Source organism: Myxine glutinosa, chromosome 12, assembly GCF_964187855.1.
Source record: "Myxine glutinosa chromosome 12, kmMyxGlut1.1, whole genome shotgun sequence".
Taxonomy (NCBI): Eukaryota; Metazoa; Chordata; class Myxini; order Myxiniformes; family Myxinidae; genus Myxine; species Myxine glutinosa.
The window spans coordinates 17,823,387-17,850,292 of record NC_136272.1 but is presented as its reverse complement, the minus strand read 5'-3'; the positions used below and the strand labels follow the sequence as shown (position 1 = coordinate 17,850,292).

The following is a 26,906-nucleotide window of genomic DNA, read 5'->3' as shown; positions in this document are numbered from 1 at the left end:
ATACATACATACAAACATACATATACATACATACACGATGATATTGCTATTTAATTATTAAATACTCTTTCGACATTATTAGCATTTCCTCTCCTTTGGCACTAAAAGTATACAAATTATCTAAACTTGTGAGTTACATACTTGTATGTACTATGTACACTGTATATTGTGTAATACGTTGTAGTGTATAACGAACAAACTTCGGTGGGGAAGGAATTACCTGAGAGAGAGAGAGAAGGTTAATTGGGATACTTTAAGAACGAGGAAGAAATATAAAAAATTGACAGTAAAACAAAAGAGGAGGAGAGAGATTTTTTTTTTTTTTCAAGATCGAGGCTCGTGAAAGTACTAACATTAATCACACAAAAAGTCAAACCGACACATAAAACACAAAAAAATAAGGGAAGCGGTAGACAAGATGGGGAGAGAGGGGGAAGGACACAAACACAACATTTGAGAGCAGGGACTTTGAGAGAAATGTGGGAGGGGGAGGGCTTGGGGGGAGGTGGGAGAGGTATAAAATATATCAACACTGCAAGGACTTCCAGGAAAGAAGTTGGAATTTCCAAAACAAAAAGTGTATCTGGGGTGAATTTAGCAGGGGTAGAAAAGATCAAGGTTTTGGATAGGGGAAGATAAGAGATGGTGGTGAACAGCTGTTTAAAGACCTGGAGGGAGGAGTGGGATTGAAGGGAGTGGGGGAGTTTGTTCCAGAGGCGGGAGAAAAGGGGAATGAAAGAGTGAAGGTGAGCAGAGAGCCTAGCAGTTTAACCATAAGAGGGTTGCAGGCAGATCTTGTGCGACCTGAAGGAATATTGGGGGGACAGAGCACAGAGAGAGCTGGGGGAGCAAGGCCGGAGAGGAGTCGGTAGAAGACATAAAGACCACCAACCTGTGAGTGAGTGAAAGGCCCTCGGAGTTAACTTCATCGCAGGAGATTCCAACGATTCTGAAAGCTTTGGTTTCAACAGCGTGAAGCCGAGCTAGGTGAGAGGCAGGAGCACCAGCCCAGAGGGGGGAACAGTATTCCATTGAGCTGCAGATGAAAGCCTTGTATGTGGTGAGGAGCTCAGGTGTGCCAAGGATGGACTTCGCACGACGGAGGATGACCAGTCGGCAACTGGCTTTGGAGGCCAGCTTGGAAATGTGGTTTTCCCAAGGAAGATCATGGCAGATAGTGAGACCCAAAAGCTTCAGCGACAGAACTCTTGGAGAGGATTGTTGAGAAAGTAGATGGGAGGGTTTCCAGTCGGTCCTTTTGGAGAGACATTGTAAGAGTGTGAGATTTGTCAGGATTGAAAGACATGTTCCACTTGTTTGACCAGTCTGTGATTTTTTCCAGGTCTGCAGAGAGTGAGGAGACTGCAGACTGCCGATCTGAGGGATGAGGAATGGAGCGGCAGAGAGTGTAGTCATCAGCAAAGAGATAGAGAGGATTTTCCAGAGAGTCGGAGAGATCATTGATAAAGACCAGAAATAGCACAGGGCCCAGAACACTACCTTGGGGAACTCCAGCCAGAACAGGAAGGGGAGATGAGAGAAATCCGTTCAGGGCCACACGTTGCCTATGACTAGAGAGGAAGTCCGCAAGCCATGAGTGGTGATTTCCATGGATACCATAAGAGGAGAGTTTGGTGAGCAGAGCTGGGTGCCAGACCGTATCGAAGGCACGTGATATGTCAAGTGAGACAGCTCTGATTTCCTGTTGGGCATTGAGGACCTCCATTCATTGTTGAGACAGCAGAAGCAACATGTCCAGAGTAGAATAACCTGGTCTGAATCCAAATTGATGATCAGAGATCAAGCCATTGGAGAAGAGGAAGGATTTGATATCCGAAGCAATGATGGATTCCATGACTTTGCTGATAATTGGAAGCAGGCTGATTGGTCTGTAGTTGCAAGGATCTGTTTTTGCACCTTTTTGTGTAAAGCGGTAATGTTTGCTGATTTCCAAGATGCTGGCAGATGACCTTGAGTAAAAGAGAAGGTGAAAAGAACAGAGACAGGGTGAGATAGAGAGGTAGAACAGGATTTTAGGACCCGTGGGCTGATGCCGTCTGGTCCAGTTGCAGAATCAGAGTCGAGGTTTGACAAAAACTTCTCCACCTTGTCAGGAGAGAAGGACACAGAGTCCAGGAGCAGTTGGGTTCGACTGGGTAATGTGGGAACAGAGAGAGATGGGTTTGGGACACAAGATTTTGAGGCAAACACAGAGTTGCATTCGGCTTTGTCATGTGCGGTGTCAACTGTGTAGCCATTTGAGGTAAGGGAGGGGATGGAGGGTAAACAAACACCAGAAACGGATTTGACCAGATGCCACCAGGATTTGGAGGAAGGAGACAGGTTTGAGAGTTCAATCTTGAGTGTGGAAAGATAGTGCTTCCTGGCACTCCTTAGGGTAGACACACACTTGTTCCGAGCTTGTTGGAAGTGTTACATATTTATGTGAATGTATGTGAATTGCCATGCAGGTCTTTGCTTCCGTGTGTAGTATATTAAGTTGTTGTGTAGTTGTTGTGGTTGGAGGGTCAGGAGCCCTTCTGAAAGAGTGGCAGGAAACGGAAGTGGCCGGAAGCGGAAGTGACGGAAAACGGAGGAGAAAGACACGAGGGAAAGGAAGGTTTTTTTTTCCTCGCCCCGCGACGACGAGAAGGTGGAATCGACCTTACGCTGCGCGGAAACCGCGCCGTTGCGAAACGTCTGGCGAGAGGAGTTACCTGGGCGGTAAATACCTTTTGACACGTCCAGTCACCGTGAGTTCGTGCACGAAACCAAGCGTCCGGGACAGTTTGCCCCGTCTACAAAGACGCGTACGGGTCCGCACGTTGGGCCTCGCTCGCGTCGAAAGCCGCGCTGGGTTTTGGCCCCGTCTACCAAGACGCGTACGGGTCCGCACTTGGGGCCTCGCGCACGTTGGACGCCGCGCTGGGTTTGCCCCGTGGCTTGGCAAGGAGGTGCGCTGCAGCCGCGGCCCCAGTCCGAGACGGCACGTTTAGAGCACGTCCGCCCGGGGCTCGTTCAACCGCCCGTGTGCGGAGAGGAGAGACATTGACCACGGAGGGAGTCAGGAGTGGGGCTCACGTGAGGAATGTATAAGATTAAGATGGCCATCTTAGAGTTTGTGTAGATGAGTTCACATGGTTGTAATATTGATTGTGCCTGGTTGTGTATTGTTGATTGCTCGGGGAAAATCTCCGTGGTTGTGTCTTTGAAAGTGTTTGGTATCATTACCATTGGAAATATATACTTGCATATCAGTTGTCGCCTGGGTGAAATTCCTATGGATTGCGTGGCGAATGCGCCTATATAATACTATTTGCTGGCGAAGGTCCTCTCACGGTCCGGGGGTCACCGAGACCTGGTATGCACTGAGGGGACCACGTAACAGAATTGGGGGCTCGTCCAAATTACGATTTGCGGTTTCGCAATTGGGTCTACGTCCGGGATCTAAAAGTGTATAAAATAATAAAATAATAATATTTTTGGTAATTAAAATTTATTAATTAATTATTAATTGGTAATATTTTTTTTTTTTGAGAAATTGGGGAAAGTCTTGGGGTGAAGGTTAACAGGTGTTAACGATAGGCACCATGGCGTTTGTGGCACAGAACTTTGGGGTAACCCCGAGTGAGGCACAGTTCCGAGCGTTGCTAAAGTCGGATCTCTTGAAATTGGCCAAACATTTTAACTTGGAGGTCCGAACTAATTTGAGGAAGGCAGAGTTGCAGGCCACGGTGATACAATCTATGGTGGGATTAGGAACATGGGACGAGTTAGCCTGGGAGTGGCTACCCGAAGAACCAGAAGACGTGGAGCTCCGGAAACTGGAGTTGCAATTACGGAGCCAGGAACGGATCAAAGAAGAAGAAAGGAAAGCAGAAGAGAGAAGAGAAGAGAAGCAAGCAGAGGAAAGGAGAGTGGAACGAGAACTCCAGGAAAGGTTAAAAGAAGAAGAAAGGAAAGCAGAAGCGAGGAGAGAAGAGAAGCAAGCAGAGGAAAGGAGAGTGGAACGAGAACTCCAGGAAAGGTTAAAAGAAGAAGAAAGGAAAGCAGAAGAGAGGAGAGAAGAGAAACAAGCAGAGGAAAGGAGAGTGGAACGAGAACTCCAGGAAAGGTTAGCAGAAGAAGAAAGGAAAGCAGAAAAGGAAAGAGCAGAAGAAGAAAGGAAAGCAGAGGAGAGGAGAGAAGAGAAACAAGCAGAAGAAAGGATGAAAACAAGGGAACTCGAAGCAGAGGAGAGAAAAGCGGAAAGGGAATTAAAGGAACGTGACATGCAGCTTCAGCAAGAAATCAAATTCAAGGAGCTGGAGTTAATGAGAGAACGGGGAGAGGCACCACCCTTGCTGACGGGGTCGACACCTAACCAGAAAACCTGGGATGTGGGCAGACATGTGAGGCTGGTTCCACCGTTCAGTGAAAAGGAAGTCGCGAAATTCTTCCCACACTTTGAGAAAGTGGCTCGACAATTAAACTGGCCGGAGGAGGCCTGGACCATACTCGTACAAAGTGTGCTGGTGGGGAAAGCTCAGGAAATTTATTCGGCGTTACCAATGGACCAATGTGCAGATTATGAGGTACTGAAGAAGCACATCCTCAAGGCCTATGAGTTGGTTCCGGAAGCTTACAGGCAAAAATTCAGGAATGCCAGGAAGAGGGAGAGTGAGACCCATGTGGAGTTTGCCAGAGTGAAAGAAAACATGTTTGATCGGTGGTGTGAGTCAAAAGGAGTCGGGAAAGACTTCGAGACATTGCGGGACTTGATCCTGGTGGAGGAATTCCAGCAGTGTGTCCACGAGGACATCAAAGTGTACCTGCAGGAAAAGAAGGTACCAAAGTTGTGGGACGCAGCCACCATGGCAGATGAGTATGCCTTAACCCACCGAATAGGGGTCCACGAACCTAACTCCTCGCCTAGATCTCCGCAGGGGAGGTGGGGAACAGCAGGTGCGGAGAACGACCATACATGGCGGCGGCCTCGAGATGATTATGGGGACAACTATGATACCCCACCGGTTCGAAATCAGAGGGATGCGGGCCCAAGACAAACTTATAGTTCGGGGGGCCTGAGGCAGACCCCGAGTTTTTCCTCCGGGCCTACTTGCGCGTTTTGCAAAAAACCTGGACACTTGATGTCCAGTTGTTACCTCATGAAAAGGGACAACCCAGAGCGGAGTCCGACTATTACAACTCCGAATGCGATGGCTAGCGTAAGAAATCGCCATCAAGAGGGTTACCAACCATTTATTTCCGAGGGGTTTGTGTCACTGGATGGAGCCTCGACTAACCGGAGACCGGTTAGGATATTGAGAGACACAGGGGCCCATCAATCTTTAATGCTTGAAGGCATTTTGCCATGGTCCGAGGAGACGGCAACGGGGGATAGTGTTCGTTTACAGGGGATCGGGGGCGGTGTTAGTGCTCCCCTTCAGGTCATCCAGTTGGAGTCCGATTTGGTGTCAGGACCGGTCACCGTCGGTTTACAAGCCACGTTTCCTGTAGAGGGTGTATCTGTGGTTCTCGGGAATGATTTGGCCGGGGGTCAAGTTTATGGTAACCTGAGGGTTGATAAAGAGCCCAGCAGGGAAAATAACACCACACCAGCTCGGGATGGTGACAAAAGTGCCAAGTTATTTGTAGGGGGACTGAACTTCAAAACAGAGGAAGAAGTTCTGACCTCTGTCTTCAACAGATATGGGCCGCTGGTGGAAGTGCGGTTGGTAAGAGACTGGGAAACGCAACAGTCAAGAGGGTTCGGCTTTGTCACGTTTGCCAGCACAAAAGACGCCAGAGAGGCAGAGAAGAATTGGAATGGCAAGGATTTGGAGGGTCGGACCATAACAGTAGGGAAGGCATTTCGTAGGCGTCGAGAGGTCTACAGGAGAGGACAACTGGGCGGTAGTTTTGGTGGTGGCCGCAGTCAATATTATTATGGAGGCTCCCTGAGTTACGGCCGCTCCCGAAGGAAGAATTGGCAAAGTAGTGGCCGAGAAGAAGACCGGTATTCAGGGGACTACAGGGACCAGTGGTCCCACCCTAATTATTAGGGACGTTCTGAGAAGTTGAAGCACTGAAGGCGGCGGAGCCGCCGAGCCAAGATTCCTACACGAATTAACCGTGAACGCCGTTCCTAAAGGCGTCCATGTAGTGAACTTTCCTGCACGGACTAACCGTGAACTCCACGTTCCTCAAGGCGCCCATGTAGAGAACTTTCCTGCACGGACTAACCGTGAACTCCACGTTCCTCAAGGCGCCCATGTAGAGAACTTTCCTGCACGGACTAACCGTGAACTTCGCGTTCCTAAAGGCATCCATGTAGTGAATACTCGGCTTGGCCTCCCGGAAAAGTGCTATCGAGTGGCTTAACTGGCTTTATTTTTAAGTGATAACTGTGCCCGGGGGGAACTGATAATGTGGGGGGGGGTTGAGTTATCTGGTTTGTTTCTCCAAATTGGCCGGCAAAGAAAGTTTTCGCTGGGTTCAAACTTTCTTTCTTGAAGGGGGGGAGTGTTACATATTTATGTGAATGTATGTGAATTGCCATGCAGGTCTTTGCTTCCGTGTGTAGTATATTAAGTTGTTGTGTAGTTGTTGTGGTTGGAGGGTCAGGAGCCCTTCTGAAAGAGTGGCAGGAAACGGAAGTGGCCGGAAGCGGAAGTGACGGAAAACGGAGGAGAAAGACACGAGGGAAAGGAAGGTTTTTTTTTCCTCGCCCCGCGACGACGAGAAGGTGGAATCGACCTTACGCTGCGCGGAAACCGCGCCGTTGCGAAACGTCTGGCGAGAGGAGTTACCTGGGCGGTAAATACCTTTTGACACGTCCAGTCACCGTGAGTTCGTGCACGAAACCAAGCGTCCGGGACAGTTTGCCCCGTCTACAAAGACGCGTACGGGTCCGCACGTTGGGCCTCGCTCGCGTCGAAAGCCGCGCTGGGTTTTGGCCCCGTCTACCAAGACGCGTACGGGTCCGCACTTGGGGCCTCGCGCACGTTGGACGCCGCGCTGGGTTTGCCCCGTGGCTTGGCAAGGAGGTGCGCTGCAGCCGCGGCCCCAGTCCGAGACGGCACGTTTAGAGCACGTCCGCCCGGGGCTCGTTCAACCGCCCGTGTGCGGAGAGGAGAGACATTGACCACGGAGGGAGTCAGGAGTGGGGCTCACGTGAGGAATGTATAAGATTAAGATGGCCATCTTAGAGTTTGTGTAGATGAGTTCACATGGTTGTAATATTGATTGTGCCTGGTTGTGTATTGTTGATTGCTCGGGGAAAATCTCCGTGGTTGTGTCTTTGAAAGTGTTTGGTATCATTACCATTGGAAATATATACTTGCATATCAGTTGTCGCCTGGGTGAAATTCCTATGGATTGCGTGGCGAATGCGCCTATATAATACTATTTGCTGGCGAAGGTCCTCTCACGGTCCGGGGGTCACCGAGACCTGGTATGCACTGAGGGGACCACGTAACAGAAGGAACTGAGATTGCCTTCAGTTGGATTTGCCTTCCAAGAGGCAAAGGCAAGTTGTTTCAGGTCAACTGCCTCACCACAAGATTCAGTGTACCATGGACGGGAGGAAGGGTAAGACAACTGAAGACGAGATGGGATAAATCTGTGCACGAGAGAGATCAGTTTGCTTTGGAAGAATTCCCAGGAAGAATTGATGTCAGAGGCAGTAGAGATGGGAGACCAGTCCAGATGATTGATGGCTGCTTGCAGACCGTGCCAGTCAGCCTGACAGTCAGAGAGCCAGTCAGTCAGAGAGCACAGGAAGACATAGGAGTAGATAAATGGACAGGTAGATAGACATGAAACAGAGACACAGAGACACGGAGACGAAGGATGAAATGAACAAGATGAGGCATTCTAACCGCCGTGGATAGCATGGAGAAACTGACGTTTCGGGTGTGAACCCTTCGTCGGAGCAAAGCAGAGGACGGTGGAGACGGATGGTCAGGTTAGCCGGTTATGAGTAAATGGAGGAGGCGGCAGTGAGGGAACGTTCCCTCGTCTCGTCTCGAGAGACCATTGGAAAGAGAACAGAGAGAGGGAGACGCCATTCGGAAACTTGTGTGTCACGTGGCTTTTCAAGGCGCGGAAAGGAAAAACTAGCACCGGGAGAGTGACGACCCAGCAGATACAGCCCAGTGTACGCGTCACACTAGCTCCGTATACGAATCACACGACCAGCCCCGTGTACGCGTCACACAACGAGCCCCATGTATGCGTCACACGACGAGTCCCGTGTACGCGTCACATGACTAGCCCCGTGTACGCGTCACTCTAGCCCCGTATACGCGTCACACTAGCCCCGTATACGCGTCACACGACCAGCCCCATGTACGCGTCACACTAGCTCCGTATTCGCGTCGCACGACTAGCCCCGTGTACGCGTCACAATAGCCCCGTGTACGAACCACACGACCAGACCCTATACGAATCACACGACCAGCCCCTTGTACGAATCACATGACCAGCCCCGTGTACGAATCACACTACCAGCCCCGTGTACGAATCATACAACCAGCCCCGTGTACGAATCACACGACCAGCCCCGTGTACGAATCACACGACCAGCCCCGTGTACGAATCACACGACCAGCCCCGTGTACGAATCGCACGACCAGCCCCGTGTACGAATCGCACGACCAGCCCCGTGTACAAATCGCACGACCAGCTCCATGTACGAATCGCACGACCAGCTCCGTGTACGAGTCACACGGCCAGGCTCCGTGTATGAGTCGCACGGCCAGCTCCGTGTACGAGTCGCATGACCAGCCCTGTGTACGAATCGCACGACCAGCCCCGTGTACGAATCGCACGACCAGCTCCATGTACGAATCGCACGACCAGCTCCGTGTACGAGTCGCACAACCAGCTCCGCATGAGCCCGCACGACCAGCCCCGCATGAGCCCCGCACGACCAGCCCCGCATGAGCCTCGCATGAGCCCCGCACGACCATCCTCGCATGAGCCTCGCATGAGCCCCGCATGACCAGCCCAGCATGAGCCTGGCATGAGCCCGCACGACCAGCCCTGCATGAGCCTCGCATGAGCCCAGCATGACCAGCCCAGCATGAGCCTGGCATGAGCCCGCACGACCAGCCCTGCATGAGCCTCGCATGAGCCCAGCATGACCAGCCCCGCATGAGCCTCGCATGAGCCTCGCATGAGCCCCGCACAACCAGCCCCGCATGAGCCTCACATGAGCCTCGCATGAGCCCCGCACAACCAGCCCCGCATGAGCCTCGCAGGAGCCCCGCATGACAAGCTCCGCATGAGCCTCGCATGAGCCCGCACGACCAGCCCCGCATAAGCCTCGCATGACCAGCTCCGCATGAGCCCCGCATGACCAGCTCCGCATGAGCCCCGCATGAGCCCACTCGACCAGGCCCGCATGAGCCCACTCGACCAGCCCCGCATGAGCCTCGCATGAGCTCGCTCGACCAGCCCCGCATGAGCCTCGTTTGAGCCCCGCATGAGGCCCGCATGACCATCCCCGCATGAGCCTCGCATGAGCCCGCTCGACCAGCCCCGCATGAGCCCCGCATGAGCCCGCTCGACCAGCCCTGCATGAGCCCGCTTGACCAGCCCCGCATGAGCCCGCTCGACCAGCCCCGCATGAGCCTTGCATGAGCCTCGCATGAGCCCGCTCGACCAGCCCCGCATGAGCCCCGCATGAGCCCGCTCGACCAGCCCCGCATGAGCCCGCTCGACCAGCCCCGCATGAGCCCCGCATGAGCCCGCTCGACCAGCCCCGCATGAGCCCGCTCGACCAGTCCTGCATGAGCCTCGCATGAGCCCGCTCGACCAGCCCCGCATGAGCCCCGCATGAGCCCGCTCGACCAGCCTCGCATGAGCCCCGCATGACGAGCTTTGCGCATCGAGTCGTAATCACCTGTATCCTGTGTAGCATACTCTCACATTGCATTACCTGTGGCCGGTTCAGCGAACTCGGGGCAGGTACGCGTTCCGTGTGCTCTTGGAGGAGGGGTAGAGGGTGGAGGTGAGTGTACAATGGGATTACTCGATCACCAAGTATTTCATATCGGTATTTTGTAACTACAGGTGACTAGTTCCATCACCGTCAAATACCTTCATTTATAAATGACATAATATACTGTATTCGGTATTACACTAATACGGTATATTGTACTCCGTCTTAAACTCTTTGTTTCCCCAAATAGCAGTTTATTGTATTTTCAAATTTTAATATTTGTATCTTGTGCCTAAAACATCTGAATATGACGACGAAATAGTCATAAATGTAATTATGACGTATTTTAATTGCAATTGTCCGTAAACAATGAGAGCATCCATTGAATTGTAAACGTTTTGCACGCGATTCTCGTACGCGATTGTCGAACAAAAATGAACCCTTTGTCCGCGCATTATAAACATTTTAATTAATAAGCGACGATGATGAACATGCGATTCCGATTAGACTTTGCATTCCCGCTCTTTTTAATGGAGCCTCGAACAACGTTCCGTAAAATGCGCAGCAGATCCACACCGGCTGCGTATTCGAAATCCTGAAAACAAGGAAAGGACGTTTGGAATCGGGAAAGGAGGAACGGGAGGGACGAGGTGGGGGAGGTTGAACGTTTAGAAAACACGTGCTGCCTCGATTGCCCCCTTTTGCCCCCCCCTTCCAACCCCCACGCCACGACCCGCGCAGTTTCACAATGAGCATCCCGTTTTGCAAGGAGCCCTTTCCTAACGTTCACCGATGTGGTTTGGGGAGGGGGTTGGTGGGCTGGGGTGTGGGGAGTGGGAGGATCTTGAGGGGCTGGGAGGTGGGGGGGGGGCTGGGAGGTTTGGGGTTTGGGGGGCCTGGGAGGTGGGTTTGGGGGGCTGGGAGGTGGGGGGACTGGGAGTGGGGGGAGGCTTGGTGGACTGGGAGGTGGGGGGGGCGGCTGGGAGGTTGGGGGACTGGGAGTGGGGGGAGGCTTGGGGGACTGGGAGGTGGGGGGACTGGGAGGTGGGGGGCTGAGAGGTTGGGGACTGGGTGGCTGGGAGGTTGGGGGTTTGGGGAGGTGGGGTGGCTGCGGGTGGGGTGTGGGAGGGGTCTTGGGGGACTGGGAGGTTGGGGGTGGGGTGTGGGAGGGGTCTTGGGGGGCTGGGATGTTGGGGGACTGGGAGGTTGGGGAGCTGGGAGTGGGAGGGGGGGGTCTTGGGGGACTGGGATGGAAGGGGAAGGGGACTTTTGTTTTAATTAACCCGAATCCTCAGTACGTTTTCTCCATGCAGTGTCTGTACGGGGCGCACGAACAAGGGCGCAACATGTATCTTTTACACTGTAAATGCAATTACTGCATTATTAGGCAATGCAGTACATACAGGGTACTGTACATATACTGTACCGCACAAGATACTGCATATGATATAAGATCATTTAGAAAAAATGGAAATAATTATTCATATCATACATTATAATCGACTGATTATAGGTATTTATATTTACCTCCATTTTAATTACTAAGTAATTACTATGTTGAGTTCAATTCTAATTTACAGGTTGGAGTAAAACTGTTGTTGGATAAACTTGATGTTGCGTTTGAATTTTGAGTCGTTACGCACCTCCAGTTAATAAAACATATTTATCGATGAGTAATCACGTGACCGAGAAGCCTTTGAAATCGATTTTATTTTTATTTTTACGAAAGGCGTATTTTTTTTTAACGACAGCCGGATTGTCTCGCAACGACCATTCGATGTGCGTTTAACGATCATCGGTGGACCGGGAGCGATGCGTGACGCAACGGAAGCTGTACGCGATGACGTCATGCGCTGATGTGTTTGATAATGGCGATCCAGCATAGAGTCTCATCAATGCTCAGCAAACCGTCCTATGGTGGACTATATAGAGCCTGCGGTGCAGCTCAGCTTATAGCACACCTAGTCTGATATTGTTGTTGGAGGTTAAACCCCTGAACACATCTACGATGTCGATAACAGGAAAAAAAAGTCTATTAGTGTATTAGGATGCAATATTTTGTTGTTGACGTGACGTCATTATAATAGCCCGCACTGTTTAGTATAGAGATCAGTGATACTGATAGTCCGTTGGAGATTTCATATACTTTGGGATTAAAGCGTGGTACGTAAACAGGCAGACACGTACAAACACAGACAAAGAAGCGTATTTGCTCAAAAAGACTCGATTGTATTCCTGCGGCAAAAACGAAGCATCCTCAAAAATCATAAAATCTTCTTCGGGTCGTTGATTCACGCGCGTGACGTCACCCGCGGTGGGCGGTCGACGGTCGTTAAGATTTTGACGTCACGCGAGCGAGGGGTGGGCATGAGCTCGTCCGAGGGGACAGAGATGACCCCCGAAGCGGTTGTTGGCTGTAAAAGCGGAGCGTCCGAGAGCAAGCGGTCGAGCTATATTCGCAGTTTCCGTTGTCGAGGTAAGGGATACCTGTAAAGGTTCAAGGCACACGTCATTGGACGTTTGCAGGTATACTTTCTCGCAGGTGAATAGGACATTTGTTGCGCATGCGTAAACATCCACGAACGAGTGCATTCTTTATAAATGAACGTCTGCAATTTTTGAAATGACAATTGGCAATTGCGGTGGGCACAGAGGTGTCCATGCGTGCACCTGCACTGTTCGATTTATTGTCGGACGTACATTGCAGGTGTTGCGTCACGAAAGTGCGCCGTCCCTCGGATGGAATATTAAGCCGGATGTCCTCTCTGCTAGCACTAGCCGTTCGAGATTCCACGGTGTGTGCCTCTCCAGCCGGTTCGTGAAAGCCTTGGGCCAAAAAAAAAAAGGCGCGAATCATTCGGGGCCGTTAAGAGACTTCACTATGTACGTTATGACGCAATATCGCAATGTGACGTTGGTACTGGATGGAATTGCAGAACGAAAGCGCAATTGTTGGGAATCGTTTTCATCGACGAATGAGTTTTGTCCGCCTTGTCTCGGCCAAATTCACACACACAAACAAGTGCGTCGTTTACGCCAAAAGCACCAGCAGGTTCAGGACACCTCCCACGTTCTAAGGTGAATCCCGAGGGTTAAACGTGTCATTCAAAAACGCGGGAGTTTTCTCCTTATTAAGTCTTTTCCTGCCTGAAGGTATTTCTAAAATGTTGCGTCACTCGTGGAACGCCGTCGCCTGCGATTCGGGAATCTGCTGTTCTGTTTGCGATATTGCGCTCATTGCGATGAAAGCCGATCGAGGCTGGAATTGCCGCGATTATGGATGAAAGGTAGTTCAGTACGTGAGGATAATATACGTTTTGTTTTGAAAGCGCAGGTACGTGCACGGACAGGTATCAGATGTACATACGTTGTTTCCTGTACAGCTGGGCTCAGCTCCGCGTTGTTTACGAAAAGTTTGAAATATCCGTGTTATTGCACAGGTAAACGGTGTGATGGCTGCGGAAGGCTGGGGGTTACGTCGTGCGACACCACGTGATGAGGGTGCGAGGCAGGACGGGGTACGGTGGGGGTCATAATGGGAAATGCGATGGAATAACAGGAGCCGGGTTTATATGGGGCTCTGTAGGTGCCGACGTTGGGCCAATATTCCCTCAAATCCGCGTGTCAGGGGGCGGAGCACAAACGTCGAGGTTCCGCCCTCCTTGCGCGATGCGATTGGTTGAGCCGCGGGGCCGAGTGGAGCCAAGCGCGCCTCCGAGAGCATCCGCCGCCAGATGGTTCGCCCCGAAGCGGCGCTTGGGCTCAGCGGACGCGTTTGGTGGCGAGACGAGGATCCTGACTCCGGTGTGGACGGGAAGGTCGAGGGGGGAGGGTACGCGCTGGGGGGCTGGCCGCGTGCTGCACCCTCCGCGTTACTTACAAACACAAGGTGAGAAAGAAGAGCGCGTCATTTTTAAATTCGCAGCCATTATAAAGATGTACCGTCGTAAACTTGCAGATATTTTTCTTGTTTGAGCGGTTGCGCTTGGTGGTCAAAGCGCACACGAAGCGCCGTCGGTTGTGGAAGGAAACAGCCTGGTAGGGTCATGTTGGCGGAGGGAGGGAAGGGGGGAGGGGAAGAGTTACTTGGAGCCAGAAAATGCGGAATCCAATAATTTTGTTGCTATTGATATTGGACTAAAGATTGTTGATGTAATGGTGTGTTCATGACGAGGAAGGTGGTGAGTTGTAATGGAGGTGCGCGTGGTTCAGGCCCGTGATGGAGGTCGGCTCTGAGCAGCCGCGCTGGCTCGCACACCCATCCGTTTTGAACGGGCAGCACCCCATGGAGGCGCACCACCCAGGTCTGGGTCACGGTTACCCCGAGCCATCGCAGCTATTGCCCCCCGAGGAGGTAGACGTGTTCTTCAATCACCTGGACGCGCAGGGGAACCCGTACTACACCACGAACCCGGCACACGCACGTGCCGTGCACGGCTACAGACAGCACGGTAAAGCAATTCGTGAACTGTGCCTGATATTATTTGTTACAATGGAGAACTACATTTTATCGCGTTGCTCTGAGTCTCCAGGTGGAGCTTGTACATTATATACATCACATGCAGGACAAAGACATTCGTAGACACCAATGTGATTTAATGAGGAAGATGACATAAGTAGACAATCTATAATTACATATTGTATGTGACATTTTAACCCTGGTTCCCAGCATGGTGAGCCTTCCGTTCAGGTGAGAACACTGAACAGGTGGACCTGGGATATTAAATTATGAGATACGAGCGAACACACACACACACAGAGAGCGAGCGTCGTTGGTTTTCAACTTGAGAGGCTCTGCGACCGCCGGTTGCCAGATGCTATCTCTGGCTGTCAACTGGCGATGATTTCAGGACGTTCATTCGGAGACAGTAACTCACCTTCGCGACGCACCAGAACTCTGTCCACACCTCCAACCAGTTTTGCCGCCAGGCATCTCTCTGGCGTCCCAGAATAATTTATGGTGCCGCCTGACAGCTGCACGGCAAGGCATCGTCTACACTTGTTTCCACCGACACAACTGTTGATATAGTTCTCCTGACCCTTAATGTAGAGCTTCGAGGTGCACTCTCCATGCACTTACGTTCCGTAGCTGTATTTGCAGGTGCGCAGATGTGCCGGCCACACATTCTTCCCGGGCACGCCGGCCTGCCCTGGCTGGATGGTGGAAAAGCTCTGGGGGCACATGGGCCCACCGCGTGGAGCATGCCACCGTTTGCCAAAACACCTCTGCATCCTCACCCGGGTACTTTGGGTGCTTACAGCCCCGCGGGCGCTACCCCTGCTCACAGTGCCCCGCACCTGTTTGCCTTCCCCCCGACACCGCCTAAGGACTCTGCCTCGCCGGAGGCTCAGGGCACGTCTGGTCCCGCTGGGGCAGTAAGCAACGGTCGGCAGGCACTAGGTGCGCAGGGTGGGCAGCAGCCTCAAGGACTGGCACAGACTTCTATCCCTCAACAGGGCAGTGATGATGTTGAGAAGGAACTCGGAGGTGGGAAGGCAGGCCCTTTTTCTTTGGCCGAGGGCATGAAGCTTGAAAACTGCAGCCCTGCACGCGGCGTGGTCGATATTCCCGGAGCTACGCACCATCCCATCCCCATGTACCCACCGTACCTGGGGCACGGACACGTAGAGTACGGCGGACCTCTGTATTCGCATGGCGGGCTGCTCGCTGGAGCAGCAAGCTTTGCGCCAAAACCGCGGAGCAAGTCCCGTTGTTCGGCAGGTAAGCGGTGCATAGCTTTCTTCCCCCATCATGGCATACAGCACTTGGCCATTCCCTATCCCCAACTTTGCATCCCTGTCATTTGTACATTTTGCACCCAAACATGTTAGGTAGACCAATTCCAGCATGCAGAGCCTCATTGCCAGATTGCCGCTGGTTCGTTTTGTTTTTTATTTTGTGTAATCCCATTCAGAATGTAAGTACCTGCTCGGTGCTAGATGTAAATCATCGTGCACGTATTTATTCCACGTACAGATGCAATATGCATATTCCCGCTGCTACTCCTACCTGCCCATCGGTAATCTTAATTGCGGTTCCACGGCCGAAGTCGTTAAAGGAAACGCATTTTGGTTGATGTCGCCTTGAAGAACAAAGCAATTCTCATGAGTTGTTTCCATCTGGGTTCAGTTTTCTGGTCTGTGTGAAGCGGGTCATCTATCGGGAAAGGATGGGTGGAGGAGAGGAGTTGCAGAGGGGGAGACAAAGACATGCGGATTGAATATTTATCGTTCAGGATTAACAAACAAAGTGACATCTCATCAATCCAACTTTGTTCTCTATCTCTTCTATCTCCATTTTGGCCCTCCGACCAATTAAAACTATCGAGCCCTCTGCTGGGCCATCCCCTGCCCACTCCTCCCCGTACTCGTACCCACTTTGTTGTGATTGGGCTCCAAAAACGGTTTGTTTGTTTCTCTGCAGATGCGATAGCATAACAGGGCCGCGATTGGGCGCCGATATGGGGTCGTTGGCCAGCCTTCTCGGCCAACGGCCGAGGGCCGTCAGTGGCCGAGATTCCAAGCACCGATATTGTGGTCAAGTCTCAGAGAAGCATCAGTACCGCACGGTGCCCACGTAACGGGGCAGCACAAGTTGGGGGCGATACCGCACGCAAGGAGTTAAGGAGAAAGGGAAAGGTGTCAAACCCGAGCGACCCCCCAAATGTCCTCCCCACTTCATTCCAGGGATGCAATTCCACAATTCCACTCGGATATCCCGAAATTTCCTTTTTAATTGAATGTTCTCTTTCGCATTTCCAGTGAGGCCTGTATCACATTTGGCTTCCAGAAAGCATCTGTTCGTTTTTGATCACCCCAAAGCACATTAAAGCAATTTCTGCTCACAAAACTTTTAATGCCAGTGTACAAGAGTTTACATATTGGATAAATCTGAGGTTTTAAAGCATTTATATACCTACTTTTGTTCGAGAAAGTAAAGGTAAAAAATCAATTGAACAATTGCAATTCATCGTTTCTTTGTGACTTTTCTGAAAGGTTTTTCTTTCCTTTTATACATTTCTTTCAGCTTTTATTTGTGTTGATGTATTTTAGATTATGGATATAATGTGTCATCCGTTTAGGCCTATGCGTGGGTCCTCACGGAACCTGCTTTGTTGCCGGGCATGACTTGAGCTCCCTTATTGGCGGGGTAGCTCGGAGGCCTTGGCTTGTGTCGCCACCACCAATAAATTGCGCATTTCTGTCGGCAGTAACTGCCGTGCCTTTTCCACCCTTAGCCGAGGGCCGCGAGTGCGTTAACTGTGGGGCCACCTCGACACCACTCTGGAGACGCGATGGCACGGGACACTACCTTTGCAACGCGTGCGGGCTCTACCATAAGATGAACGGGCAGAACCGGCCTCTCATCAAGCCTAAACGACGCCTGGTGAGTGCCAAGGAGCTTCCGTGAGCGTGCAGTTTCCTCCGCACCCTGGTGGGAGTGTACCATTTCTTTCATTGTGCACATGTAGAATGTACAAAAAAAATAAAAATAATAAAAGTTATTAATTACATCATTATGTAATTATTTCAATTCTGATCCATAAATACTGGCCTCATGGAATTACCTGTGGCTTTGATGTCAGGGCAAAACGGCCATTCACAATAAATCCCACAATCGTCTTTTGCTAACGATGAAATTAAGCAGCGAAATAAGTCAAATAATTAATTTGAATAAATCGACAAACTATTCTGTGAAATGTTTATATATATGTATATATTGTTACGGTTTTTAGAACCTTCACTAGTAAATGTTCTAACTGTACGGAAGGTCGAACAGGAAATTCTACTTCTATTGCCCTTATTATATATTACACTGTGTCAGTAATTTGGTTCTAAGTGGCCATGAAATACCTTTCTGTGAGTTGCTTTTTAAGCTGGCTGTCCCTGTGGCTTGCACTTTCGGACAAAAACGGTTCCACACTTCCCTTTGAAAGAGTCGACCACGCGTCAACGATAAAAATGTCTTCACGAGCTAATCAGTGTGGATTGGTTTCATGCGTGAAATAAGTCAAACCTCCTGGATCTGTTTGAGGATCTGAAACGGCTCTATGCTGGGATCGATCAGGAAATGTATTTAGATAATTCAAATTCTGGAGGATTACACTCGTTCTCTTCTGAAATAAAAGCTCGGCCCACATTCCTTTGTTGTAGTGAAGCTTGTCTGGCGTTGCGTTGTCTGGATTCAAACCAGCAGCCACAGCTATTAATGACTTTTTTTTTGTCGATGACCTGTCCGTTCAGGCAAACAGGCACAGAGGAGAGTGCAGAGTGAGAAGCAGCCTTGGGAACTTCTAATCCTCGCTAAATGGCCTTTCCGCTGTTTTCTTTCACTGCCATAGCCCCGACGTCTTCAAAGAAATATTTTGTTCATAATGGTCCCTCGGCAATTAGGCTGATTAAAAGCGTGGCCTTACCAGCCCAGTATGCACAAAAAATATGCCATTTTCGAGCTGCTTGGACTCCAGTCCATGGGTCACTTGAAGGTCTGTCTGTCTGCACGTCCGTTTCTTTCCTTCTCCACCTCCGTTCGGGTTGCTCTTTCGACTTTAAACGTTCCGGATGATCGTGTCAACTTACTTGGCCTCTGATTATCTTAAAGGCAAATTTTCTCTCGTTTTCTTCCTTTTTTCTGTTTCTTTCTTTCTTTCTTTTTTTCTTTCTCCCGCCTCCGGTCGTTTACTTTTCCCTCCCCTTGAGGCGGAAATCTGATGGCAAGAGATAAGAGGCGCCTGAAAGCTCCGCATCCTGCCCTCTGCGCCCCCTGGCCGTGTGCCCCCATCGTCCTGTCCACCCCAGGCACCCTCCCTCCAAGCCCAATAGCTGTACTTCAGAGCCACTTCAGACTCAACCATGCACTACCTACTGACGCTATTCATCAATCTCTTACCGTTGCATTCTTGTTGAGCAACCAATTGAAGTTTTGTTTGTTCGGCGCGGACTCCACGTGCGTGCACTTTCCTCAGCAAGCAACTTGATCCTCTAAATAGCGATGCTTATAATCCAAGTATTGACTGTGTATAACCTATTCGAAATGTTTTTAAAAGATTTTGATCTGTTTTTTTCCCCTGCGAGTAGGATTGATTGAACATGCACACGGATAAAGGATGAGGTTGTGGATTTGAGCAAGCTCAGGTGAGTAAATGAACTAACTGGGCCCCTGTCGTTTACTGTGCAGTCGGCAGCGCGCCGCGCGGGGACGTCGTGCGCAAATTGCCAAACTACTATCACAACGCTCTGGAGAAGAAACGCCAATGGAGATCCTGTATGCAACGCTTGTGGACTCTACTTCAAACTACATAATGTGAGTGTAAATGAGTAAGAGGAAAATAGGGGGAAGCCTAGGGTGCGTGGTGTTTAACATAGCTACAAGGTGTACACTCAAGCTCTGTATCTCCTCTCTCTCTATCTCTCTATCTCTCTATCTCTCTCTCTCTTCATCACTGTCTCTGCACATCTCTCAAAAAATGGTGAACAATTCTGTAAATCATTCCCACACCTGCGCAGGTTTCACAGCGCCACTCCACTAAATAAATATTTTCATTAAAACATCCGCATTCGCTTCATCAAAGGAATCTCCTCATAATGAAAGAATGCAAATTACATCAGCAATTCGAGAAGGAAATGAAAGTTTGCTATTAAGAGGAAAAACTTTCTACCGAGTAAATGAACAACAAAAGGATTTGAGTAATAACAAAATTGAAGTTGATTTATATCACAACATTTGGTAGAAAACTAAGTGGAAAAAAAAAACATCTCCTTTGATATAGGATTGAGAATTGTTTGCCAAGAACTACACAGCGAGTTGCAAATGCATTTTCACATGTTGATTAAACATTGTTTGGTGCCAACGGATTTCTGAACAACTCAGTGGGACACATTCAGAAAGTTCTCGAAACAAGTTGCTCACAGCTATAGAGAAAGGCCGACGATATAAATACATGTTCATGTATGGATACATAATTGGTAAACAAATTACAAAAATTCCTAACTCAATATTATTTTTATGTTGAAATGGGAAATGTCGTTGGTGTCTCTTGGAATATGGTGAATATCCATTTTGGATGCCCCTCATACATTGCGGACAAACACCTAAAAATCCACATTGAGAGTGAAAGAAATTGGTCAGGACAGCACTGACACATGGTATTCCCACTTGGATCATGGACCATGCTCTATAGTCTATACAGAGCGTCAGTTCAGTTTCTTGACTAGGGTTACAATCCTGGTCAGGTCGCCGCTCCAGCACAGGAAGTCAGGGCAGGAATTTGGAATTTGTTCTGGGTGTCAGCAATAGTTTGCCTACTCTTCTTGAAGGACACTGTGGGATCTTAACGTCCACCAACGAATGCTGGCAGACGGGTTTAACATCCATCCGAGGGATGGCACACATTGATAAATCACCATGCCTGTGAAACACCGGGGTGACAGTGTATAGCTGGGTCGGGATTCAAACCCAGGCTAGACAGGTTAGAGGTGAGTTGGTAGGTCATAGGTCATAAATTGGTAGGTCATAAATAAATCGATGGATGGAATAAACAGAACATTGATCAAAGCACACTAACGACTGTAGGAAGCAAGAAGATTACTTTTTAGACGTGAACTCCTCGTTGGAGCAAAATGTGGTGGTGAACCACCAGTTTGAATTGTGGTCGTGATTGACACTAGCTTCATGATTAAATTCAGTTTTCCATAAATAAACACAGGTAGGCGCTGATCATTCGGAGAAACAAAGCGCAAAATAATCTTACCAAATCGACCGAATCCACAGTGCTTGCGACTCACTCGCTTCTGGGCTGCGCAGATTCTTCATTCATTCGTGCATTGAGGCCACTCAAAAAAGTGTTGCTTTGACAGTTGAATTCAAGGAATCGATTGAAACTCGATACTGTTCATTATCAAAAAAAAGGTGCATTTTTTCCAAAATTTCTCACATGCCATTCGTGGCAGGAATAAATACGGATCCGCTGTTTGCAAGTACGGATCTCCAGATGCCATTGATTGGCATGTGTAGTTCAAACTAGCTTTTCATCAATTATTTAAGCTTTTACCCACAAGAACCATCCATTTCCTCATTTCAGGGAATTTTTTTTTACTTTATTCAACAATTATACCTCTCATTAAAAAAATAAGTTTTAAACCTTTGTTTATGTGCTTGTCAATAATGTGCAATGTGCAATGTTCTATCGCCAGCAAATCAAGTACGTTGAAAGAAGTTGAGGAGGAGATTTGCATTTCGGTAAAAAATACTAGGCCAACACCAGAAGTGTGTATTGATATAATTGGAGATCTCTGGCCATAAGCACTGGAGAAAATTATTTTTAAAACTATTTTTAATGAGAGGTATCATTATTGAATTAAGGTATAATTGTACTTTTCCTGAAATGAGGAAAAGGATGGGTTCCTGCAGACCTCTGGTCTCCCTCTGCCCCAACCTCCCTCCCTTCCATCCCTCCTGACTCTGTTCTCTCAGATCTGCTTCTGGTAACCTTTAGGATGTTAACCTTTACTTAGCACTGTGTGAGCACCCTTTATATGCACAACTGAAGGGATGGATGCAATGTGATAAAGATTAACTAGTGTGACGCAGTGAAATGGGGGTTAGTTCCTGCACCCCGTTTCTTGCATTCAGCTGGAAAACCGTTGATGGAAAGTTGCCATGCGGCAGGTCAACCGGCCGATGACCATGAAGAAAGAGGGAATTCAGACGCGCAATCGCAAGATGTCAAACAAGTCCAAGAAAAGCCGCAAGGGACCGGAGATGCTGGACGGAGACTACAGCAAATCGATGCACGACAAGTTGCCAGCGTTCAGCGCAGCAGCCCTTGCCGGGCCAATGGGCCCACTGAGCCATCACCACCATCACCATCACCTGGGCCACTACTCCGGCCACATGCTACAGACCCCGACGCCCATGCATCCGTCCGCCGGCCTCTCTTTTGCTCCAGCCCACCACTCCAACATGGTGACGGCCATGTGCTAGGGTAACCAACGACAGTTTCTTTTGGTCATTCATCTACTTCAGTATTCCTAACTCACTATGTACCTTTCTTCCCTTCCTTGTTCCGTTCCATTTAAGAACATGTAAGAGACAGTTTGCCAAAACCTTTGGCATACAGCAAGGACACCGGGCAGCCTGGCTTTGTGTCCAAAGGCAGAGTGTAGAACATGAAATGTTGCCATTAAGATGATCCTTCACCAGGAGATGCATATATGGGACATTTTCGTTCCGTATTTTTTACCGACAAAACATGCATGGACTCGCCATTTTGCTTGACGCAAAAGCAAGAATTTTGCCACCATTTTCTCGTCGCGATGCCATTCCGAGCCCTATTGTTGGGCCGCAAGCCAAAAGCTGCAAGCCAAGATGAGCTGGGGATGGAAAAGGTAACTGTTTGCGCTGCAGCGCATTTGTGTACATAAAGGTAAGCTATTGTCTCTCCAGGCAAGACTAGGTGGCAAATGATCCAAGGTACCCATCCTGTGATGTATAAAAGATGATTTTTTTTCACTTTGAGGTGTAAATCTCTTTTTCTTTTTATCTCAATAGAAATTCATGTCACGTTCACAATGAGCGAACCAGGAGGCGTAGAATTACAGCGATTTAAGGAAATACATCGAAATGTTCTTACCCTTAAGGTGTGTACTGTGAGTGTACGTTCAGATCTGTAAGTGTACGATTCAAACCTAAATGCACAAGTAATTTCGCACCGACGAAGACTCTGGATTATTGCCTTTTGAACCCCGCATGAATTATTCTTCTTTCGCCTGAACAACCTTCTTTGTTTCTATTCGTGTTTTTTTGTTGTTCTTTTGTAAAAAAAATAAAAAAATAAAAAAATAATTGGCTTCACAAAGCAAGACAAGAATCTCGGCCAATTAACATTGGCTCATCGTGTATTTCCTGTGCAGGTCATGCCTAAAGCCAATCAGCAGGACTAGCAGCCTTCGCAAGACAGTTTGGGGACTCTTCTTCTTCTTCTCTTTCTTTCAGTTGAAATTCAGAGGCTGACCTATAACAAATCGAAGAACCATTGCTATTGACACAAATTATTCAAAGGAGTGCAGGAACATACGGTATATAAGGACGTGGTTCCTCTTTAAAAAGCGCAAAATAGCTGTTTGTTAATGAAAAAGGAAAGATGTGCAAAGGTCATTTGCATTATGTTTCAGCAGCGACGGATCAATGAATGATTTCGTGCGGGCCTTTTGTACTCGATTTGAGGGATGGAATTGACACGGCCATCTTATCCTGCCTTTTTAATCTTTCTTTTGTACAAACCCTGAGCCATTACTGCAAAGTTTTGCCATTTTAGTATTTTACCAACCTTTGTAACCGTGATCTTTGTGTTTCTATCAGCTAACAGCCATAGCTTATATTCACACTATTCTTTCATGCTTGGTTGAGCCAAAACGTATTTGTGTGATGACTGTATGAAGGCGTAGTCTCCCAAAGTTATTTTGCCAGCGTCTTCCCATTGAAGTTTTTTTTTTTTTAATGTGACGTCACTTCCTGCCTGCCGCCAGGGATGGAAATTGGGCGAGAGTTGGGGGGGTTCGGGGGAGGAGCATGTTTGGGGAGGGGGGCGGGGTTTCTCGCGTGCAATACACATCCATGTAGATCAGGCAAAGTAAGAAAACACGCTCAGTTAACTTATTTGTATCACTGCCTAACAATGAATTCTGTTTTTTCTTTTCCTTTTTCTAATGCAGTATTTGAATTGTTCCTGTGCTTAATTTCTAGTGAAGATAAATTATTGTCAATACGTATACAAACCGTTGTTTATATATTTGCCGAGTAAATCTTAAGTTGATGCTATTATAATACAAGCTATGTTGTCTCTGCTTAAATAAAACATTGAAACCAAAATTCTTGGGACAAATTGATCCGAGAAACGGGGGAAAAAAAAAAAATCTCTCTCTCCCGTTCGCGAAGTACAAGGAGTTTTTCTTTCTGATTTAAAAAATCCGTTTAATTAATATTAGGCCGTCGTCGCCATTGCTAACGCATTCGTCATTCGGTGAAAAAAATTTAAAAGTGAAATGTTTGATCATAATGTTAAAATCACCCACTTTTCATTTAACAACCGAGGATTTTGTGGTCTTTTCTTGTGGCGACAAAAGTGGATTTGCTGACATACATGGTTTCTTTTGCGGTATACGCGTACCTGCACTATAGTTTGCAAAAAGAAACGGTACATTCGAACCTGCTCCGATTGGCCTGATAAAAACGTCACCGATCCGGAGATTGGTCTGATAGTGTTTACCACCTTTGGCTCATGATGTGAAGAAGCCAAAGTATTCAAATTCGAAACATCATGTCTTTGATGATTGGCTACTTATGTCCTTGCGCTCCATGTAGAAGTACAATGATGCATCCCATGACTGCGGGTTGATATCGGTTGTTGCAGGAGTGTGTTACGAAATGTGATTTCGAAATTAATTATTACGAAATGTGATTAAACATTAAGAAAGTCTTTATTATTATTCTGGGTGAAATCACAAATTCGTAATTTTTTCATGGTTCTGGCGATATCTCGCACTACTCTTCACAAAGGACACCGTGGCATCTTTAACGTCCACCAACTAATGCCAGCAGATGGGACACCAGGCTTAAAGTCCATCCGAGGGATGGCACACACATTGATGGATCACCATACCCGTGAAACACCAGGATGACAGTTTATAGCTGGGTCGGGATTCAAACCCAGGCTACACGGCTCAGAGGTGAATGTGCATGTCTACCTCTGGACTATCCTACCAGCCAATCAATGTCTACTCATGTCCTTGTAATTCTGGTCAAAGTATATTGATGTCCTCTAATGTCCTTGGCCTGCAAATGATTTATGTAGCAGCTCTTCCATAAGGCCAGGATCAATGTAAAAAATATAAATCATTTGGTTTTACTTTTGTACCTTAGTACAAAAAGTAAGCTTGTGTACAAAAAAGATGTACCATTTGTAATATTATTATACAACAATCAATTCAAAGAGGTTGGGGCCTGGTCGCTCGGCCGTTTGACGCTGTTTATTTATCCTGTTTTGCCTTAAAACCCGCAAGGAAAAATGAGGCAGTTTTCACCAGAGGGACAACGTCTTTCCATGAGCTTTTCTGGGGAAGGGCGGGTGAGGGACCTCCAATTGGACCCTGGAATGCCTTCGCTCTTATACCCGTCGCATGATCTATCCTGATTAAGGTTTAGAGACGCCGAAAACCTTATCAGGCCGATCTAAGGAGCCGCGGTTGACTCTCTGTTGACCCCTGCCAGAGGAGATGAGTTGGGGTTTATGAGCCAAATGCCCCGAAAACATTCCGATTCATTTTGACCCATCGCCATCGTGCTTGTATACACAAACCGTTTCATCTTCTCGTCGGTTGCAACGTTGCGTAATGAACTAATTGTGTTTGCTATCATCGGCATTACAGAAGTCCTGATTAATCTTCGTAAAATAACAAAAACATTTAAATAGCAGAAGAAATTAGTCGAGAGAACTTCTCAAAAATGAGAATTCTTCATTAAACAAATTTCAGAAACGAATCATTTTTCGAAACTTAAGAAAATGGTGAAGGGAAAGAATGATCTGAAACATTTAGTATATTTAGGATAATTATTACGAAATGTGATTAAACATTAAGAAAGTCTTTATTATTATTCTCATGTCATTGAGGCAAGGAAGTGGCAGCCAGCATGGCCGAATTCATTGTAAACTATAACGGCGCTCAATACAGGGCACACCTCCGCCAGGACGAACAGTTTACGTTTTGTATCCACTGATACAACAGATCTACATCCGGACGTGAACCAAAATCGAATTGGCTTGTTTTTGTCACCTACCCAACTCATCCACCAAGTTTTGTCATAATCTGTTCACAATTTTTTGAAATATCGTGCTATATATAATTTTTGACCCTTTCTCTCAATTGTGACGAATCACTTTTTAAAATTTTAAAAAACTCTCGTATCCGGATATTCACCAAAATTGAATCAATTTGTCCTTGTCAAACACCCAAACTGTCCGCCAAGTTTCGTCCGAATCCGTCCACAATTTTTTGAAATATCCTGTTATATATAATTTTTGGCCCTATCTCTCAATGGTGAAGAATCACCTAAAAATTATGTTATCTGGTTCCAGAACCAGATTGTCACCAAAATCGAGTCAAGTCTTCTATGTCACATACCAACCTCTCCACCAAATGTCGGCTGAATCCATCCACTTAAAAAAAAAAAATCCTGTTATATATAATTTTTGGCCCTATCTCTCAATGGTGAAGAATCACCTAAAAATTATAGTATCTGGTTCCAGATCCGGATCATCACCAAAATCGAGTCAAGTCTTCTATGTCACATACCAACCTCTCCACCAAATGTCGGCTGAATCCATCCACTTAAAAAAAATAAATCCTGTTATATATAATTTTTGGCCCTATCTCTCAATGGTGAAGAATTACCTAAAAATTATAGTATCTGGTTCCAGATCCGGATCATCACCAAAATCGAGTCAAGTCTTCCATGTCACATACCCAACCTCTCCACCATATTTCGGCTGAATCCATCCACTTTTTTTTTTTTTAAATATCCTGTTGTATATCATTTTTGGCCCGATCTCTCAATGGTGAAAAATCACATAAAAATTATAGCATCTGGTTCCAAAACCAGATTGTCACCAAAATCGAGTCACGTCTTCCATGTCACATACCCAACCTCTCCACCAAAGTTTGGCTGAATCCGTCCACAATTTTTTGAAATATTCTGTTATATATCATTTTTGGCCCTGTCTCTCATGGTGAAGACTACCTAAAATTATAGTATCTGGTTCCAGATCCGGATCATCACCAAAATCGAGTCAAGTCTTCCATGTGACATACCCAACCTCTCCACCAAATTTCAGCTGAATCCATCAACATATTTTTTTAAATATCCTGTTATATACAATTTTTGGCCCAATCTATCAATGTTGAGGAAATTCCTAAAAATTAT

The 26,906-nt window shown here is 47.8% G+C and overlaps 2 protein-coding genes and 1 long non-coding RNA gene across 10 annotated transcripts in view; 2 read left to right on the top strand and 1 right to left on the bottom strand.

Moving 5' to 3' along the window:
- Positions 1-8,464, top strand: part of LOC144888449 (uncharacterized) — a 19,124-nt gene extending 10,660 nt beyond the window's left edge. The window contains exon 4 of the mRNA XM_078766361.1: positions 8,348-8,464. Within this exon, the coding sequence (XP_078622487.1) occupies positions 8,348-8,464 (117 nt within the window). The remainder of the gene's footprint in view (positions 1-8,347) is intronic.
- Positions 1-26,906, bottom strand: part of LOC137437407 (uncharacterized) — a 217,621-nt gene that overhangs the window by 134,882 nt on the left and 55,833 nt on the right. The window lies entirely within an intron of this gene.
- LOC137438159 (GATA-binding factor 2) lies at positions 12,277-23,798 on the top strand. Of its 8 annotated transcripts, none has more exons than XM_078766525.1 (6): positions 12,277-12,404; positions 14,141-14,379; positions 15,030-15,650; positions 17,167-17,315; positions 19,107-19,232; positions 21,597-23,798. In XM_078766525.1, the coding sequence occupies exons 2-6, from the start codon at positions 14,148-14,150 to the stop codon at positions 21,909-21,911; spliced, it is 1,443 nt and encodes a 480-aa protein (XP_078622651.1). In that variant the 5' UTR covers positions 12,277-12,404; positions 14,141-14,147; the 3' UTR covers positions 21,912-23,798. The 8 variants fall into 8 exon arrangements, with proteins under 8 accessions (XP_078622651.1, XP_067989259.2, XP_078622653.1 ...); XM_068133158.2 differs by having other exon boundaries at positions 12,285-12,404; positions 17,140-17,315; XM_078766527.1 differs by having other exon boundaries at positions 12,307-12,404; positions 17,140-17,315; positions 21,561-23,798.